The 16,737-nt window shown below is 39.9% G+C and overlaps 1 protein-coding gene across 1 annotated transcript in view; it reads right to left on the bottom strand.

Annotated features, from left to right (window-relative positions):
- The window catches only part of tshz2 (teashirt zinc finger homeobox 2), a 107,307-nt gene that overhangs the window by 31,288 nt on the left and 59,282 nt on the right, over nucleotides 1-16,737 (bottom strand). Inside the window, exons 3-6 of the mRNA XM_005448379.3 lie at nucleotides 9,777-9,951; nucleotides 9,552-9,631; nucleotides 7,798-7,913; nucleotides 7,540-7,710 (exon numbers count right to left, since the gene is read on the bottom strand). Of these exons, the coding sequence (XP_005448436.1) occupies nucleotides 7,540-7,579 (40 nt within the window). The 5' untranslated portion in view covers nucleotides 7,580-7,710; nucleotides 7,798-7,913; nucleotides 9,552-9,631; nucleotides 9,777-9,951. The remainder of the gene's footprint in view (nucleotides 1-7,539; nucleotides 7,711-7,797; nucleotides 7,914-9,551; nucleotides 9,632-9,776; nucleotides 9,952-16,737) is intronic.

Here is a 16,737-nt window from a genome sequence, read left to right as displayed (position 1 = left end):
TCCGAAACACAGGAATCATTTTGCATTCCAATACGATGGAATACAAAATAGGCTAATTAACTGATTCATTTGAAAGTTTACCAAAGACATTTAAAACAAGGCAAGAAAATTTCTCATTACAAATCTTGATTGGCAATAATAAGAAGTGCGAGTTAATTCTATTTTTCTTTGTCTGCCTAACTGTAACTGAATAGTACAAAATGCGAAAGCCTCTATATGACCCCCGAAGAGAGACGGACGATCACAGGCCACCAAGGTCAACAGAGCCGGCAGAACATTGACTTGATTCATCAAATTAGCTCCTATGTAATTGTGCTGCATGACGACTCATAAAACACGTAGGCTATAAAGCTGTCAGGAAGCCATCAGCCTCGTGGTAAATGAAGTTACACAAGGTGCAAGGTTCACAACTTCATGCAGTGCTAGAGTAAAGTGTCCAGCAGCAATTCCTCTGGTCATAACCTCAAAGGCTGTGGCACAGGTGTGGATTTCAGACGGGGGAGGCACAAAGGATGCATCCTCCTTAATATTTAGAAGAAATGCGTTTGCATAGACTTTTATTTTGAAAAAAATATATGCAATGCTACTGAGAGTCCACAAAGAGGATCACAAAACAAAGATACATATGTGCCACATGTTTTCATCATGCTGAGATTTTTAAGATGAGCAGAAATTTTGCTCATGAATAGATAATCATGAAATATGAATAGGAGCCACATGCACATTAAAACTATTTGATTCCCCCAGAAAAACACACCAAAAAGGACAGAAGAGTGAATCAGGCCTGTATTTGGAGTGTCTTAGGATTCAGGATTATTTAAACAATGATAAATAATTGCAATTTATTTGGTATAGTTGTTAAAATATGTATTTCGTTAATATAAGTAAAGAAAAATTCCATTTAAATGAATGCAGAAAATGGAAAATTTTGTACATAAAGATTTGCTGGAATGCATAAAACGGACTGTTTGAAATTTCCTGTGGCAGGACCACCAGGACCTTGACTAATGTGTCCCATCCAGAGTTCAAATGAAACCCATGCCCACTGAGCCTGGCTGTATGCCAGCATTTTGAATTTTGCTTGTAATGTGCAGCTCAGTAAAGGTGAAGGTAAACCCAGCCACTGAAAGTAATTAAATAAATTAAGAAGAGAAAAAACCAAACAAACAAAAAAAACCAACTAACATAAATATGTAGATTTTCTTGTGACATTTTCTTCTTTTTTGAGTTAATGAGGTAATTACCACTTAGAAGTATACATCACTGTACTTATTTGGTGCATGTTTGTGGGTGGTATGCTCTATACTGTGGATGAATACTGCAGGGTCCAGAGCGGGCCTCTTGATAAGGTTCTGGGTTTGCAGAGCAGATTATGGACATTAACGATGTTCTGTCGTTGCGAGCTCTTTGTTTTTCTCCCCACAGGATATTTAGTGTCTAGCTTACGATTTGTTTATCTTTAAGTCAGAACAGCTAACTTGTAAAAGCACGAGTGAAGTTGCTGAGTTGATGACCAGCACGTGTACATTTTGACATTCGTTTCAATGTGAAAAGAAAGCTCCTAACGCAAGAGCAAAAAGTAATGAATATTAATTCCACTAATTAACTTGATGAGATAATTAGACACATTACCTGTCCAGGCCTTAAGTGTTGGAATAACAATGCTGCACGTTTATTTTTGTGTTTAAGAGACAGAGAGAGAAATATTACCTGAAATAGTTTCAGTTAAATTCATGAGCATTTGATTTCAGCTGGAATCAAACACCTGAATATTTTTTTTATTTTGAAAATATTTCATTTATAATAAAATAAATACAGCTAGCTGCCTATTTTTTAAGCTCTGTCAACTTCTTTTAGTTTACAGCGTCAGATTTCCTCTACCCTTTGCCTTCCTTTGTTTAAGTTTAGCTAAATAAATACATATACTGGCAAACACTATATAAAAAAAGCAGCTATAAGCAGCAGCAGTGCTTGTGAACACATCGCATATCAGGGAAACAATCACATTTCTATCTACTGCTATCCAAAAGACTAATTAATAAAGACTTGATAAACAATTTTCCAAACCTCCAGAACACCTGAACGCATATTTAGTGGTCTGACCTCTCAGAGGCTCGTGGAGCATGCACTGTGAAGGCAGTTTACCTTTGTAATTGTTACAGATCACACCATTAGCACAATATTGTCATAGCTCCTGCTCCTGCAGTCAGTAGCAGCCGAGGGTTAATTTGCATAATAAATCTTAATTGAAGCTCATTAAGGATTTGATAAGAAGCAAATCAGGTACACCGCGGATAACTTAAGATTAATGCTTTCTCTTTTTTTTGGTGCTCACATATTGAAGTGAAATGTCATATTCATTCATTACTGGGCATTTTACATCACTGTAAGATATATGATATAAGTTAAAGTAAACTTTTAACACAGGAACCGGTGAAAAACATCTAAATGGGGATCTTTCTCTACTTGAAACTATCAGCCACGTTGCTGCTGAGCTAAAGCAGCGCAGGAACCCCAGATGGTCCCCACCCCTGAAACCTGAGCAGATGTGATTTTTAAATCTGGAGAGGACCTCTTTTTAAGAAACATAATATGTTAAGAGCTTTGAAAAGCCTCTCAGGTTAGGTTAACCTGATCCGGCTGTGATTGTATATAAAAACCTCCTAACCATATGGCCAACATGTATGCTCTCTGACTGACTACACATGTAGGTCAACAACTACAAGATGGATCTCTTCACTTACATCTTCTCGACTCTGCGTGGACACAGACGATGTCCTGACAAAGCGGCATAAACTATGGTAGGAATGTATATCATTACAATAATACAAAGCATATGAGCTGCAGTCCGCTTTACCATAAACCATATAAGACACACCATACCTCCTCTGTGTAATCAATACCAGGTCCTCAGCGCTACTGTATTAACTGTAAACCCGCCTTGCATTCTTATCCTCTAAATCCACATAAATGAACAACCAAAGCTATAAAGTCTCCTCCCTATTTTCCTCTGTAAATCATTACATCTTTAGGGACCTGGACAAAATACCATAACATAATTTCTTTTGTACTTGGAATGTCTAGCAGAAATAATGAGTTTTAGCCTCCTTGCAATAAACTCTCCCAATATTCCAGTTATTGTCAGACTTAATGAGTAAAAAAAAAAAAAAAACATAACAAGAAATAGTCTCTTTTCTGCAGTGATGATCACATGGAAACATTATCCACATGAATCACCCCAACGGCATATCAAATTGTGTCATTTGCCTGGAAACTAGTGCAGGTCTCTGAGGGAAGGCAAGGTGAATGAGCAGTTGCTGTAGAGAGGTGCAACACTGCACAGGCACTTGCCTTGAGACCAATCATAACAGGCTGTTTTTTCCACACAGGAGAGCGCAGCGCGGAGGAGAGAGATCACTGTGCTGGAGGGCACAGGAGTCTTGGTTCTTATCACCTAGACAGTGCACCACACTGTCTGCCTCTCACGCAAACAAAAGCCTTCCCAAACTATTAGCCATCTACACCTGTCAACTAACTAGCACGCAGGAGAAAATGCATCGAGATCACACTGGAACCACCTGACTTGATCCTACCCCCCCCCTTTTTTTTTTCCCCCACCGTGGCGAGAATATACAGCAAGAAAACTAGCTGATGAGGAGAAAGTTATTAAAGGATATCTCTATGGGGAGCGGCTGCAAGTTAGAGAATTGCAAGCTTTGCAACAAAGTGTGCATATAGAGTCAGGTTTGCTCATAAGAAAACAAAATTTCAAGGCTGGATTTGATCAAAACAAAATATTTGCCCTGCTGAAATAAATTCACAGAGATATGGTGCAGACAAATACACTGATTTAATGAGTGCTAATGATAATATCCTTTGGTAACTATTCAAACAAGAGTTTTGCACTCAGAATGAGCACTGTTACAAAATGACTACTACATATTTTTTATTATAAAGGGAGGCTTTTTGCATCTTATTCTGCACAAACTTTCATTATCTTCTGTATCAAAATGACAAAAAAGGCACATGGAGGCTTTTTTTTTTTGAGCAGTAACAATCACATGATTTCCAAGGCCAAGAAGATGGTTTGCCTCATTGTTGTCATGCACTGTGTCTTTTCTCTGGAACACCAGTAAGATTATGGGGTGTACTCTGTAGAAGGGTCGGGCAGTCACTATATGTTGTGTCTTGCATAGATTCCTAACTTAGCCTGATGCTGCAACCGTATCAAGTATAGGGAGAAGCTCAGTATGTCAAAAAGCAATGTTTGCAAAAAGTCAAATCCGTACTCTGGAGTCATAGTCACAGGATAAATATTAAAAAACAGGCATACACTAGATCAGTTAAATTATAGAAAAAACTTCAATCTAGCAAGACCATCATTCCTGTTTAATCTTAATTAGTGGAATAAATGTAAGAAAAATCACAGAAAAAAAGTCGCTACAAAGGCTTTAGACAAAAGAGAGTGAATACAGAGGAACGAGAGCAGTAATGGGGTTTTAAAAAATACAATAAGACACTCTTGTACTTGCTGCCATTTTCCTCCCAGTTTTTGTCATACAAAATGGACTTCCTTTTTCTACCTAAACTGGATAAACAACATCTGCCTTGATCGTAGGATGTTTTCTGAACAAACCACTTAGGAGGAATTTCTGCTAGCCAATTCCCACAAGCTGCTGTCAGTCACTAGCTGGCACTGCAACACTTAATGCCTTTGTCTGTTCTCCAATTTATCTTGTTAACAGCAAATTGGGCTAACAGTTTGAGGCAGAGAGCTATTGTAAAAAACAGAAAGAGGAATACTCCCACGGCCGCAAAATAACATATGGCTCCCTTCACTCAAAAATGCATCCCGTGCACTTATAGGGCTTTACGTTTACACCATATATAAAGCCGATACACAAATTTCATCCTGGAATCTGCAGCCTGATGGCCTCGGCCTTAGTGATGTTTTCTCAGTAATAAAGTAAAGGTTTAGTGCATCCTATCCCGGACTGGTGAGTAATTGGCGTTTTAAATTACCACACAAACCCTGTATGTAAAGGAAGTAAATCAGATACAACTGTGGTCTCACATTTACAAATACGCCTATTAATAATACAATCCCCAGTAGAGAATGCAAGAGCCCTGAGTGCGGCATGTCCTTTGAATAAATGCTCGAGCTGGAAATTGCGATTTTTTTTTTACCCCCTCACAACACCTTGCAAAACACTATTTCCTACCAAGGGGGGGATACTGCATCTTTAAGAGCCCTACAAAAATGAAACCTATTCCTTTGCATCTTCCATGCTCTTATTTCAATACTCCTCTCTCCTTGTTCCCCCTCCACACATCATTAAACATATTATTATAACATGACTGTCAGCCTGCGCCTCTCTTCGCTCCATTCTTGCTCTGCCAGGTAATCAATTTGTCGTCACTCTCTGTAACCCCAGTAAAGTCATCAAGTGAAATGAGTTACAGCTGCAAAGAGCCTTCAAGAATACAGGAGGAAAAAAAAAAAAAGAATGCGAGAAAAATGACAACACAGCCCAGGAATATTCCACCGCTTGATAGCACATCCCAGGTCTTGAAGATGAAATATTAATGCACAATTTGTTTATCTGCAGGCCCACATCTCTCCAGTGCCGAGCTGTTAATTTTCTATCGGCACAGACAACGGATCAGTCAGTCATGAACTCTTCACAGCCATTACCGGGAGACATTTTGATTAAGTATTCCTAATGTAGTGGATAGGAAAGAATGAAAACACTCTGCCTGCCAACTTTTGATTGACCATTAAGCCACTGATGAATGTGCCTGTCAAAGAGGAGACAATTACCTCAACAATGAAGAAACTCTTCTGGAAGGCTTATTTCTCTATAGGGCTGACACATTTACCAGAGTACAGGCGAGGCAGCTGAGAGCGTGTAAAGGGATCACTTAGGCATCTACTCAAAAGTTCTCTGAATAAAACTGGGGGCATTGTTTTTAAGAAAAGAGGGCTTTTGGCGACTGAAATGTGGGAAAAATATTTAGTGTGTGACTGTATGGCACCGAGTGTCTATGTGTGTGTGTGTGTAAACTGAGAGTGTGCCGGGCAGATAAGGGTCTCAGTATCTTAAGCGGGTATAAAGAGACGCTATTATTGGCAGCGAACAATCACCATCTGGTTGCTACATCCGCAACCATAATAAAGACTGATAACTTCTCAGCACACCACAACCAAGTAATTGCATCCTCAAACGCTGAAATACCCTTGATCAATCTAGTTTTAATGCACCGGCTCGATCGTAATGAGGCAGCCTTTTTGGGAACATTATAATTTACATTAAATAGCACAATTGCTAATGCTGCTTAAAAAGCGGTCAAAGGTAATTTGTGACCTTTTTGTGTAGTTTAGATTTTTTTTAAAAATATTATAAGCAAAAATTAAGTTTAGTGGTATTTTTGGGGGGTCCTCTGGGATAGAAAAGCTGAGATTCAGTATCCCTACAGTGCTGCATTAAAAAAGAGAAGCTGTAAACACAAACATTTACAAAACCGTTTTACAACTAACATGCTGGCCTCCAGCGCACACTGCACGGGCCTCCATATTGCGGCGTTTGTGTGCTTTAACAAACAGCAGAATGTACATAAGCATTTGACTAGATTACCCCGCTTCACAAAAAGTAAAAATGCGTGTGTTGTGGAAGTGTGTGAGTGCACATCCTGTTTTGCCTGCCAGCAGCAAGGATGGAGTGTATATGGGTGCCTCTGTGTGTGTGTGTGAGAGAGAGAGAGAGAGAGTGTGTGAGCGAGTGTAACCCATTCTCCATTTGTCCATAAGATTATGAAGAGTTCATACAGAGTTCATCTGCTACGGATCCAGCAGCTCCACATCTTTCAGCCCCTCTCCACACTTCATGCGGGTCAAATCAAATGCAGTGACAGAGGGTTAAAAAAAAAAAAAAAGTATGGGCAAAGAAAGTTTCTGATCAATGAATGAATAAATGCCCCTTGACATGGTATGAGTATTTTTTTCTTTTTTGGAGGGGTGGGGGGCACCTAGAAGGCTTTATTGTCCTTCCTTTCTAGTGTTTTCCATTATTAATCTGATTAATCATCCCAGAAGTGCTCTTAAAGCTGCAAGTCTTGCTCTACTGTTTTATAACATTTGACTTTTTACAGTAATTGATACCAAAAACTGGTGTCTGAGGTCCCTGATGAACCCCCCTCACTGGGCGTCTAGAAGGTCCCGAGTGAAATGAGAATTAGTTTCATTTCCGTATTATTAAATTCACTTTATCTGCGTTCACGTTCTTCTCTACATGACATATAGTAACCCATAGACACATGTACATTTATAGAAAACCTGCTCTGATGGGACTCCTCGGGACAATCTCTTACTAAACGGAAGGATCTGATTCGTATCTCTTCGGGGGTCCCACATGATAAAAGTTTGAAAGGGAAACCCTGTGTTGTAGACACGCTATTCGCAGAATCGTAAAACAAATATCGACAAATCTCACACTCATTTTAAAACAGGTTCTTTTTTGGAAAAAAAAAAAAATCTCTTACCCGCAGCCCGTTTGGGTGCCTGCTGTTTCCTCCGTGGCATTTTTTTTTCTGGAGTCGCAGTTCACTACTGTGCCCAGGTGAAAACTGAATGCGGTCTACGATAGTCCATGCATAGACAGAGAGTGTGTGTGAGTCTTTATTGTGGCTCTCCGACTACTTCAGCCTCTCTCACTATATTAAAAAAAAAATCCAGTTAGGAATCGTTTTTAGAGAGAGCGGTGGGGGGGAACAGATGTTAAATCGGGATCGTTCTTTCACCTTCTTCTTCCTCCTACGGGCTGCGAATCTTCTTCTTTCACGATCCGTTTGTGTCCATCAGTGCCACATATGTTGATCGACGCGTGTCAGTCAGTCCCGCAGGCTGTTTTCGGTGGCTAAAATGTGTTAGGAATGCGCGTAAAAAGCGTTTGGTAATGGTACAGTATATTACGCACGGTGCAGGCGAGGGGAGAGGCGATGCCAGCAGACATCGATCCATAGAACAAACTGAACATTAAAAACTCCTCCCTCCTCGCCTGGACTTGATGATGGCAGCGAGACATTTGTTACACTAGATAACCATGAGTTTATTAAAGGAACAGAGGCCAGAGAAAAGAGACGGGAGCACAGGCTGTGTGCTGCTGGGCTGCTGCTTTCTATCACTCTGTGCTCGGCGCCTTTTCATGCAGCTTTTCTTGTTTTTAGAGCCTTTCCTGCAGCTTCCGCTTTGCTCGCTGGATGAAAGACAAGTTTGTAAGATCTCCAGCAGATATGAATGAACTGCCGCAGACACACGGTTATTGTGTGGGTTTAACCGAGTAACTCGCTGAATGTTGGAATAAACCTACTTATCTGAACAGGCTGCTTCCAAAAAACAGTCCGCTCTTTGCAGGAGTATCAAAATGCACAAAACTGTTTTTTTTGTTTCGGTTAATATTTTCCAGGCTGAATGCAGTTCTGGAGGCCTGGTCTAAAAATGCTTTATATGCGTTGTAAATGCTTCATAAAGTCCCTATGAACGTGTAATTGGTCTGAGATTATGTATGGCCATCTCGATGGCACTGTGAATAATCAAATTGCAAAAGGGTCCTGAATCGATAATTACAAAACACACAGCAAAAACTGACATTTCAGGACACTGTTTACATAAAGATCACATTAGACTTAGTTACTCCCTCTTAGAATTGCAACCTACGAATACTTTCATTATTAATCATTATTATTATTATAATTATTAATCTGCCAATTATTTTCTTGATAAAGTGTATGATGAAAGTAAAAGCAGCAAAGCTACAGTGAAAACCGAGCAGACTGACTTTTTTATTTGAGTGTAGTCTGCAAACTGTGAGGGAAAAGAGTAAAGAAAAAATGCTCACACTGATGTAATCACAATGCTTACTTTCCCTGACCAACACTCCAAAATACTACAAACTTTCCTTTTTGAATAAAACAAAGAAAATCATCACCACTGCTAACATGACATTTTATTCTACTTCTAATTTGATCCCATTCTCTAAAAGTGACAAAGTGGTAGGAAAAAAAGTATTAGTAGCTCTGCTCTACTTCCAGGAAGGGGATTTGTATGTTGCCAGATTTTTCTGAGACAATCTCAGAAAGCATTTTAAACTTTATTCACTTTAAACAGAACATTTCTTTGCCTTAAATACTCTATGGCTAAGGAGCGTAATAGTAAAGACTCTCTTTCTCTTTAAAAGCGACTCGTGACCTAATCAAATATGAAGTTGAGTTGATGGATGACTTCATTTCAGAGAGACAACACCCCTTTGAGATCCAGGCTCTCCCCGCATTACAAATGGCTTCCTGATAATATTCCATCACCCTATTTTGTGTCTGTCACTCATTTCGCCAATGATACCAGAGACCTCCCGTGAACTCCACCTGAACCTGTGTGATCAATCACGTCTCAGATCAAGCCTGAGCCATACCTGTCTGACAGCTCTTAACACCCTGTGTGTACACAAAGCATGCATGTGCGGTGACAGCCGTTACACCAGCGCCCACCACAAACTCACCTTATCTCTCCCAGAATGGCCTCGCTCCGCTGCCGCCTGCACCTACTGTATCCTGTATCTCCACACCTTCATTCACCGAGCTGTAAAAACAAAACAGTTTCTGATCAGCACTTGTATTTACAGCTTTTTACACACCATCCATGCATGTGGATCTGGTGCTGGAGCATGACTGGCGGGTTAAAAAAAGTTTCTGATCAGCGCTTGTGTTTACAACTTTTTACCTACCGTTCATGCGTCAGCAGCGCACACATGCAGATGGTTGAATCTGCCATCCTTTAAGTCTTGATGAGCTTTTTTCTTCCTCTCGTGTTTGCAGTTTTTATGCCTGGATACCCGAGGATTTTCCGGGATACAACTTCAACAGATTTCACTTAAGCGTGATCCGCCACTGTAACCGCATCTGACAAACATATATCTTGTTAGTGCTTTTTCACAGCCACCTGTGGCTCTCATTACAGTGAAGTTAATATAGAGCACACATGCTGAGAAACTAGACATCAAAAAAAGGGAAAAAAAACTTGACTAGTTTTTGACGCCAGGCTTATAAACCGTAAGTGGAATTAAAATCATATATCAAATTTACTGCTGAAAAAAACAAATCTACAAAACTAATTGAAATTCTTCCCAGTTACACAAGCAGATGTTTCCCAAGCTGGAAATCTGATCTTAATTCAGTAAATCTTTTGCCTCATATCTCATCACGAAGCGAGGCTGCGTCTCCGACAAAGAACAAAAAACAGAGTTTTTACATTCTTTAAATTTTTGTTTGAGCTTTGACACCCATGTAATCCCGATCAGTCAGCTCTGAAACCAAAAATGTGCCCACATTCCTTGGAAGTCACCCATAGCACTGTTTTTTGGAGTGTCAACAAAATCAGTCTTTTATTTATTGTCAACAAAGAGGCTCAACCAAGTGTCTTTTGACTGCAGCCAAAGTTCTGACCTCTCATAGTTTTTACTTTGAGAGGGTTTGAAGCATCTTCGCAGTCTATTTTGGACCATTCAGAGCTTGTCAAACACCGCTTTTGGAGTGAAGTTTGAGGTTAACCTTGAACGGTGTGCCTCACATACAGTCGGTGTTGTAAACTGAAATAAAACTGCATAACAGACAGCTGTTAGGAGTTTCACATGTTTGATATCGGTGTCTGAAAAAACAGTTCTCATTTTTTTCAAAAAGAACATTATACGATAACCGTGACCCCCGATATGGATCTAAATAGCTAAAATAAATTAAAGTCAGTAATACTTCACAAGCTACTAATTTAAGCAAAATATATAGCTTGAAGTGGATTTTCAGTTTCCCCTAGCCAACTGGAACACTTTCGCATCTTTCAGCATGTTATTTTGGTCTCGCCTCATCATGTGCATCTCAATAAACACACCGTACAAAGGAAGCAAATAGCAGAGACATAGTAACTGCTTGGACAGCACAGTAAAGCCCTGAAAGCTAAAGAGGCACATATTTCCCACAGGAGATGATATAGGCCAGACGAGCTTAACGGATAGCGAATATTGGAAACACAACGTTAATGCTACATCGTTTATCCCGATTGCGTAAAGACGTAACTGTTTCCTAAATCTTATAATATAAATATGTTGATTGTGTTTTTACGGCTTGTTTTGCTGACCCAAAGTGACCCTATTTGTTATGTTTAATATGCCCAGAAAATGAATGGATGTCTTTCAAATTCCCTGATTTGTTTCTTTGTGAAACTAATGGCCTTTAAAGAAAATGAATCGCAACTCTTTGGTTTGAGCCAGTGCAGCGAGATAGAAGACAATACTGCAATTAAGACATTTTATTTCTTTTTTTCTCCATCTTTGACATTTGTGTCCGTCTTCTCCCACTCTCTAGCATTTCAGATTTATCTAATTGGCTGCATATGAGCTCACACAGTTCACCAGCACTTAAAAGTGTAGTTTAAAAAATCTGAGTGTGAAATGTGTCAAGATTTTCCATTGTTTTCATACAGGAATTATCGCATTTTTTCCTGTTTGATCATCATAGATATTATAAACTCTCCAAGAAGATTTATGGACACTTTTTCCCAGGTCAGAACAGGAAATGTGAAAACAATTTCGACACAGTTCCTCTAAAGCTTTGCCATGCAAACACGATCCAGGGGAATCTTTCAAATTATTTCATAATTGTTAAGACAATGCAACAGACTCAGAAAATATTTGACAGACAGCGATGCACAAGAACAGAGCGAGTTCAAAGTGAACCCAAACAAGCACCGTCGTCGAGACTTCACAGATCTGCTCACGTTACGAGATTGACAAGCTACCGCCTGTGAATGTGGAACATTTAGAAACACCCGAGCTTTTTGTGGATCCGCACTGGTCAATTATCCATTCGAGTGAAATCTGGGCTCAACCTAAGAATGTTTCCAATATCACGAGACTGAGTGCATTCATATTTTGTGGCTGAACTATTTAGTTACAGTCTTTCCACAATAGGGAATCTAATTATAATGTTCTAGTCATGATAAAAGGAGGATGGTCTGAAAATCCAAACCTGTCTTTAATCAAAAGATGAAATTTCATGTACAATGGACAGCCTCTGATTGAAGTCTGGTTTCACTATTTTCAAAGCAGTGCAACAACATATGCATGCAGTCAAAAGCAGCTGCTTGATTTTAAGATGTAATTCTTGTAATGCTTGTGAAAACTTACCAAAGCCTTAAAAAAAACCAAAGAGCTATTACATTTTCTGTGGAAATAACTGAAGTTTCCAGTTGCGTGATTGACAAGTGGTTAAAAATAAAATTTCTGAGAGCAGGACTACATTTCAGCAATTTAATGATGCACGCTTAATATGAACTTATGTCAAGACTGAGGGATAAAAAAATAACACGCACACACACATGAAACAGGATAAGAGTAATCTGTGATCATATAAACAGATACAAACATCATCTAACATTTTTCAAATGACGCCGTGGTTGTGGATTTTTCATGATGACACTAAGACGTCTCGATGAATAGCGTGAGTTATAAATAATGTTTGCAATGAAAGAGTTAATCTAAACACAGAGAGAAGAAAAGGCTACCCGTGGTTATATACACACACGACAGTATGTGGGCCCGTCCTGTGTGAGAAGAAAACCGTTTTGTTAAAAGTAGGTGAACAAGCTGATGTGTGTGTTGTTGTTGAAAGCACATTTAAAGGAGCTTTGCGGGACTCGGCGTGTTTGTCCTCGGGGCTCGGTGTAACAGATGACAGAGATCGTTGGAGCTTTTTTTCACATTAGTCAGAACTTACTCCTTTTCACAATTTTACAGTACTCCATAGAGACTCAGACACCATTCTGATATTGTTGAACTAGACTTTGTACCTAAGGTTGGTGCTTGACAAGTGGGTACTTGTTGTTCTTTTCTTGACAGGTGTTAATGCCTCACACTCCTTCTCCTGTTATTTTGGTGACTACTTTTGATTCTGTATTGTCTAAGGCTTTTTGCACATCGGAAATTGTATGTGCAGAAGAATATACTGTCATTGCTGTGCATTTATTTAGCTAATATTAACCTCTGGCTCTCTGCCACAGTGTGTTTTTTGTCCCGACTTCCTCCCCGCCTTAAACAGTTATGGCAGATGTATGCCCCTCTCTGAGCTTGGCTCTGCTGGAGGTTTCTTCCTGTTAAAAGGGAGTTTTTCCTTACCACTGTCACCAAGCAGGGTCATGGTGGTTTCGAACCCTGTTCCAACTATTCAATTCAATTCAATTCAATTTTATTTATACAGCGCCAAATCACAACAACAGTCGCCTCAAGGCGCTTTATATTGTACAGTAGATCCTACAATAATAGATACAGAGAAAAACCCAACAATCATTTGACCCGCTATGAGCAAGCATTTTGGCGACAGTGGGAAGGAAAAACTCCCTTTTAGCAGGAAGAAACCTCCGGCAGAACCAGGCTCAGGGAGGGGCGGGGCCATCTGCTGCGACTGGTTGGGGTAGAGAAGGAAAACAGGATAAAGACATGCTGTGGAAGAGAGACAGAGATATTCTGGGGCAAAAGGCAAGGTACACCCTGGACAGAGACAGCCAGGTGACCACTTATGCTCACATTCACACCAATAAGCAGTTTAGAATCACTAGTTAGCCTAACAAGCAAGTCTTTGGACTGTGGGAGAAAGCCAGAGTACCAGGAGAGAACCAACACAGGCACAGAGAGAACATGTAAGCTCTATGCAGAAAGGCCAAAGCTGGCCCGTGGATTCAAACCCAGGGGTTTGTTGCTGCCGGCCACAATGCTAACACTGCATCACCATGCCACCTCATCTTATTTATGTAGTGCTGATTTACAGGATAGACTCTAACAAAGATTTTACAAGCCATCAGATTTCATTTTGGAACATGATTACAAAAACATCTGAGAACTGTAGCACCATAATGTAAACAGCACTAAACACAAAAACAGGGACATGTCATAAACTCTTGTCAAAACAGCGAAAACTAAAGGATTTAGAGACGTTTTGTTCTGGCCAGAGAAATACTGAAAAACAAATGTTGTGGGTTATGACACAGTGTCAAAGATCAGACTCCTTAAAGCCTTTTTTTAAATATAGGTACAGTGGATCTGATGTGTAAACGAGTCGTGTTTGGTGATAAACAGACTGAAAAATAAAATCTGGCTCTGCAGTTTGCATTTGCTCTACAGATCATTTTATGATCTTCCAGCTCTTCGTTTCACTTGAACTTAATTTTAAAAGCAAGCAGATGTTTTCTTTTTGCAAAAAGAAAAAAAACATATGACAGACCCAGCCCTTTACAACAGGCAGACAAAGCTAGCTACTAGTTGTAAAATCAACACATTCTCATCCCATGGTTCTGTCAAATGCTGCTGGTGTCACTAATTAAGAACAAGGAGCTTTTTAGTGTCAGTTCTCCAGTCATGGCAATGCTCTGGACCACAAGTTGCTCCTTTTAAGAGCAGCAAAGACTGCATTGTGAGGCTGGATAGGAGGCAATCACCATCATTTAAAAACTCTTTGGGAGTTTTTGTGTTTTGAACTTGGCGATTAGTTTTCCAGGATGTACCCCGCCTCTCACACTATGGAAGGTTAAAGGAAATAACCTACAATCATATAGTTATGAGTCCGGATTTCCTGGGGAAATTTAGGGCCTCTTTATGACGGGGCTTCACTATAATACGCAACAGGAAACCTTTAAGTAAATACAATACCTTGGATAGTCTCTTAGATGTTGTCATAATTGTATTATTCCGGTCTTTATTATCCATGCCACCCCCAGAAGATATTTCTTTACAATGTGTCTAATTTTAAAAAATGCTTTATGATTACGGACTCATTCTTTATAAAAATAAAGTCTGTCAAAAACAATAGCAAAAAAATCAGATAGACATCTTAAAAATAAATTATTAAGGTTAGTTAAGGTTAAAGTTGACCTGTTATCTCAGGTGGAATGGCACCATGACCTAAATCTAACCCTAACAAACGAATGACTCGTCATTAAAGCTTTTCATATGTGTAGGAAAATGAGTCTGAATCTGGGTCTGTCAGTCATCCTGCAGAGTAAGTACAGCATGCGGGCCGAGAAGGGAGGGGAGCATTGTACACCGACTTTTTAACCCGATAAAACCCATACAAACAATCTTTCTTACACTGCTGCTTGACCTATTTCTTCTCATGTAATATATCGTTAAAGCAGCCTTGTGAAATGGCTTAATTATTCATGCTTGATTTCAAAATGAAGAGCTTTGAGAACATGGCTCCACAGGAGGACTGACACACGCAACAGTGCTCTTACAAGCACACACACTGAGGCACACTGGGGCCCGGCTTACTCGAAAAAAAAAAAAAAGAACACCCATGACTGACTTCATCCAGTGTGTTGTGCACAGAGCATTAAAGCAAGAGTGAAGATAAATGCCCTGTCAGTGCCTTTAATGATTTATTTCAAACATTTCACTCGATCCAATAAGGTTACAATCTATGGCAGGTAATTGTTTATAGAGAAAGAGAGGGCATTTTGTTTGTTTTATTGAGCATTGAGCAGAGTGAACATACTAACCTCAGAAATGGATGCACTGTCAGAAATATCAATTTGCTGTTTTCGGCTACATTCTGCGCTTGTAACTCTTATCACACATATTAACATACAGTGCCATCTTCAGCATTCTGACTTTTTTGAATTGAGCCATGCGCTGTAGTTTATTAAATATCCTTTTCCAGGGTGTGAGGCCCATCTGTCCGTAAAGACTAGTGTGGATGTGGGTGTCCGATCAGCCACACACTATTTTTGACTCCCCGCGTGCGTGTGCTGCAGTTAGGTAAGGCATCAGAACAGCCTGTCACTTGTCCCTTGGTATTGCTTTAGTCTGCGTCGACAGTGTGTCCACTCTGGGTTTGTCAGTGTCTATTCAGACCTGACCTGTCTTGTTCAGCTCATGGCAGAGGACGCTGATGGACATTTCCAGTTCTCCTTCTCAGTGTCCATCACTCGGTGCAGGATGCATCCCTGACGCATCTTAGTTTGAGCTCCTGAAATTTGTTGACAGTTGCAGAGGGTGGTCTGCAGTTCTGCCACCCTCAATTATGGGAGATGTGATCTGATTCTGACTTGAGGGATGTAGGTTGCCTGCTGTGCATAAATGCTCAATTGTGGTCGATCGATATCTTGCTAATAGGTTTTGAAAATTGAAAACAATGCAAATAGAAAAGATGCGCAAACCCTGCTGAGGGATTTTGAAATACAAACCCAAAGGGCTAAGCGAAGGTGGGGTAAGTGACATCATTTATTTATTTATTTGCAGCCCTTGTGGATTTGATTCATTCATCCTCTTTTATGTTTGTTGCTTTGCTGCCAGTCAATCTTGTGTTTGTTCTCTTAATTTCCTTCGAGTCGCTGATGAAAAAGAAGGAGTATTTAATTAGCACTCCCTCTGTTCTGTTGAAACAGTAAGTGTATTTTTATAGGACCAGGAATAGAGCTCAAGTCTGTTTCTAATGGAGATGGAGGCAATCAGATAACCAACACTGCCACCCATGCTCTCTTTTCCTCTTCTTGAAGAGGACAACTTCAGCTTTTAATAAACATGTAATAAGAAGGAAAACAGCTGGTAGCTGCATCACAGATGGTGCCGTTCTTGGCATCTCCAAGGAAGGGACCACACATACAGATGGCTCATTATTCCAGCATTTGGTTATGCATATTGCACA

Source organism: Oreochromis niloticus, linkage group LG20 (assembly GCF_001858045.2).
Source record: "Oreochromis niloticus isolate F11D_XX linkage group LG20, O_niloticus_UMD_NMBU, whole genome shotgun sequence".
NCBI lineage: Eukaryota > Metazoa > Chordata > Actinopteri > Cichliformes > Cichlidae > Oreochromis > Oreochromis niloticus.
This window is presented reverse-complemented; position numbering and strand designations above follow the sequence as displayed.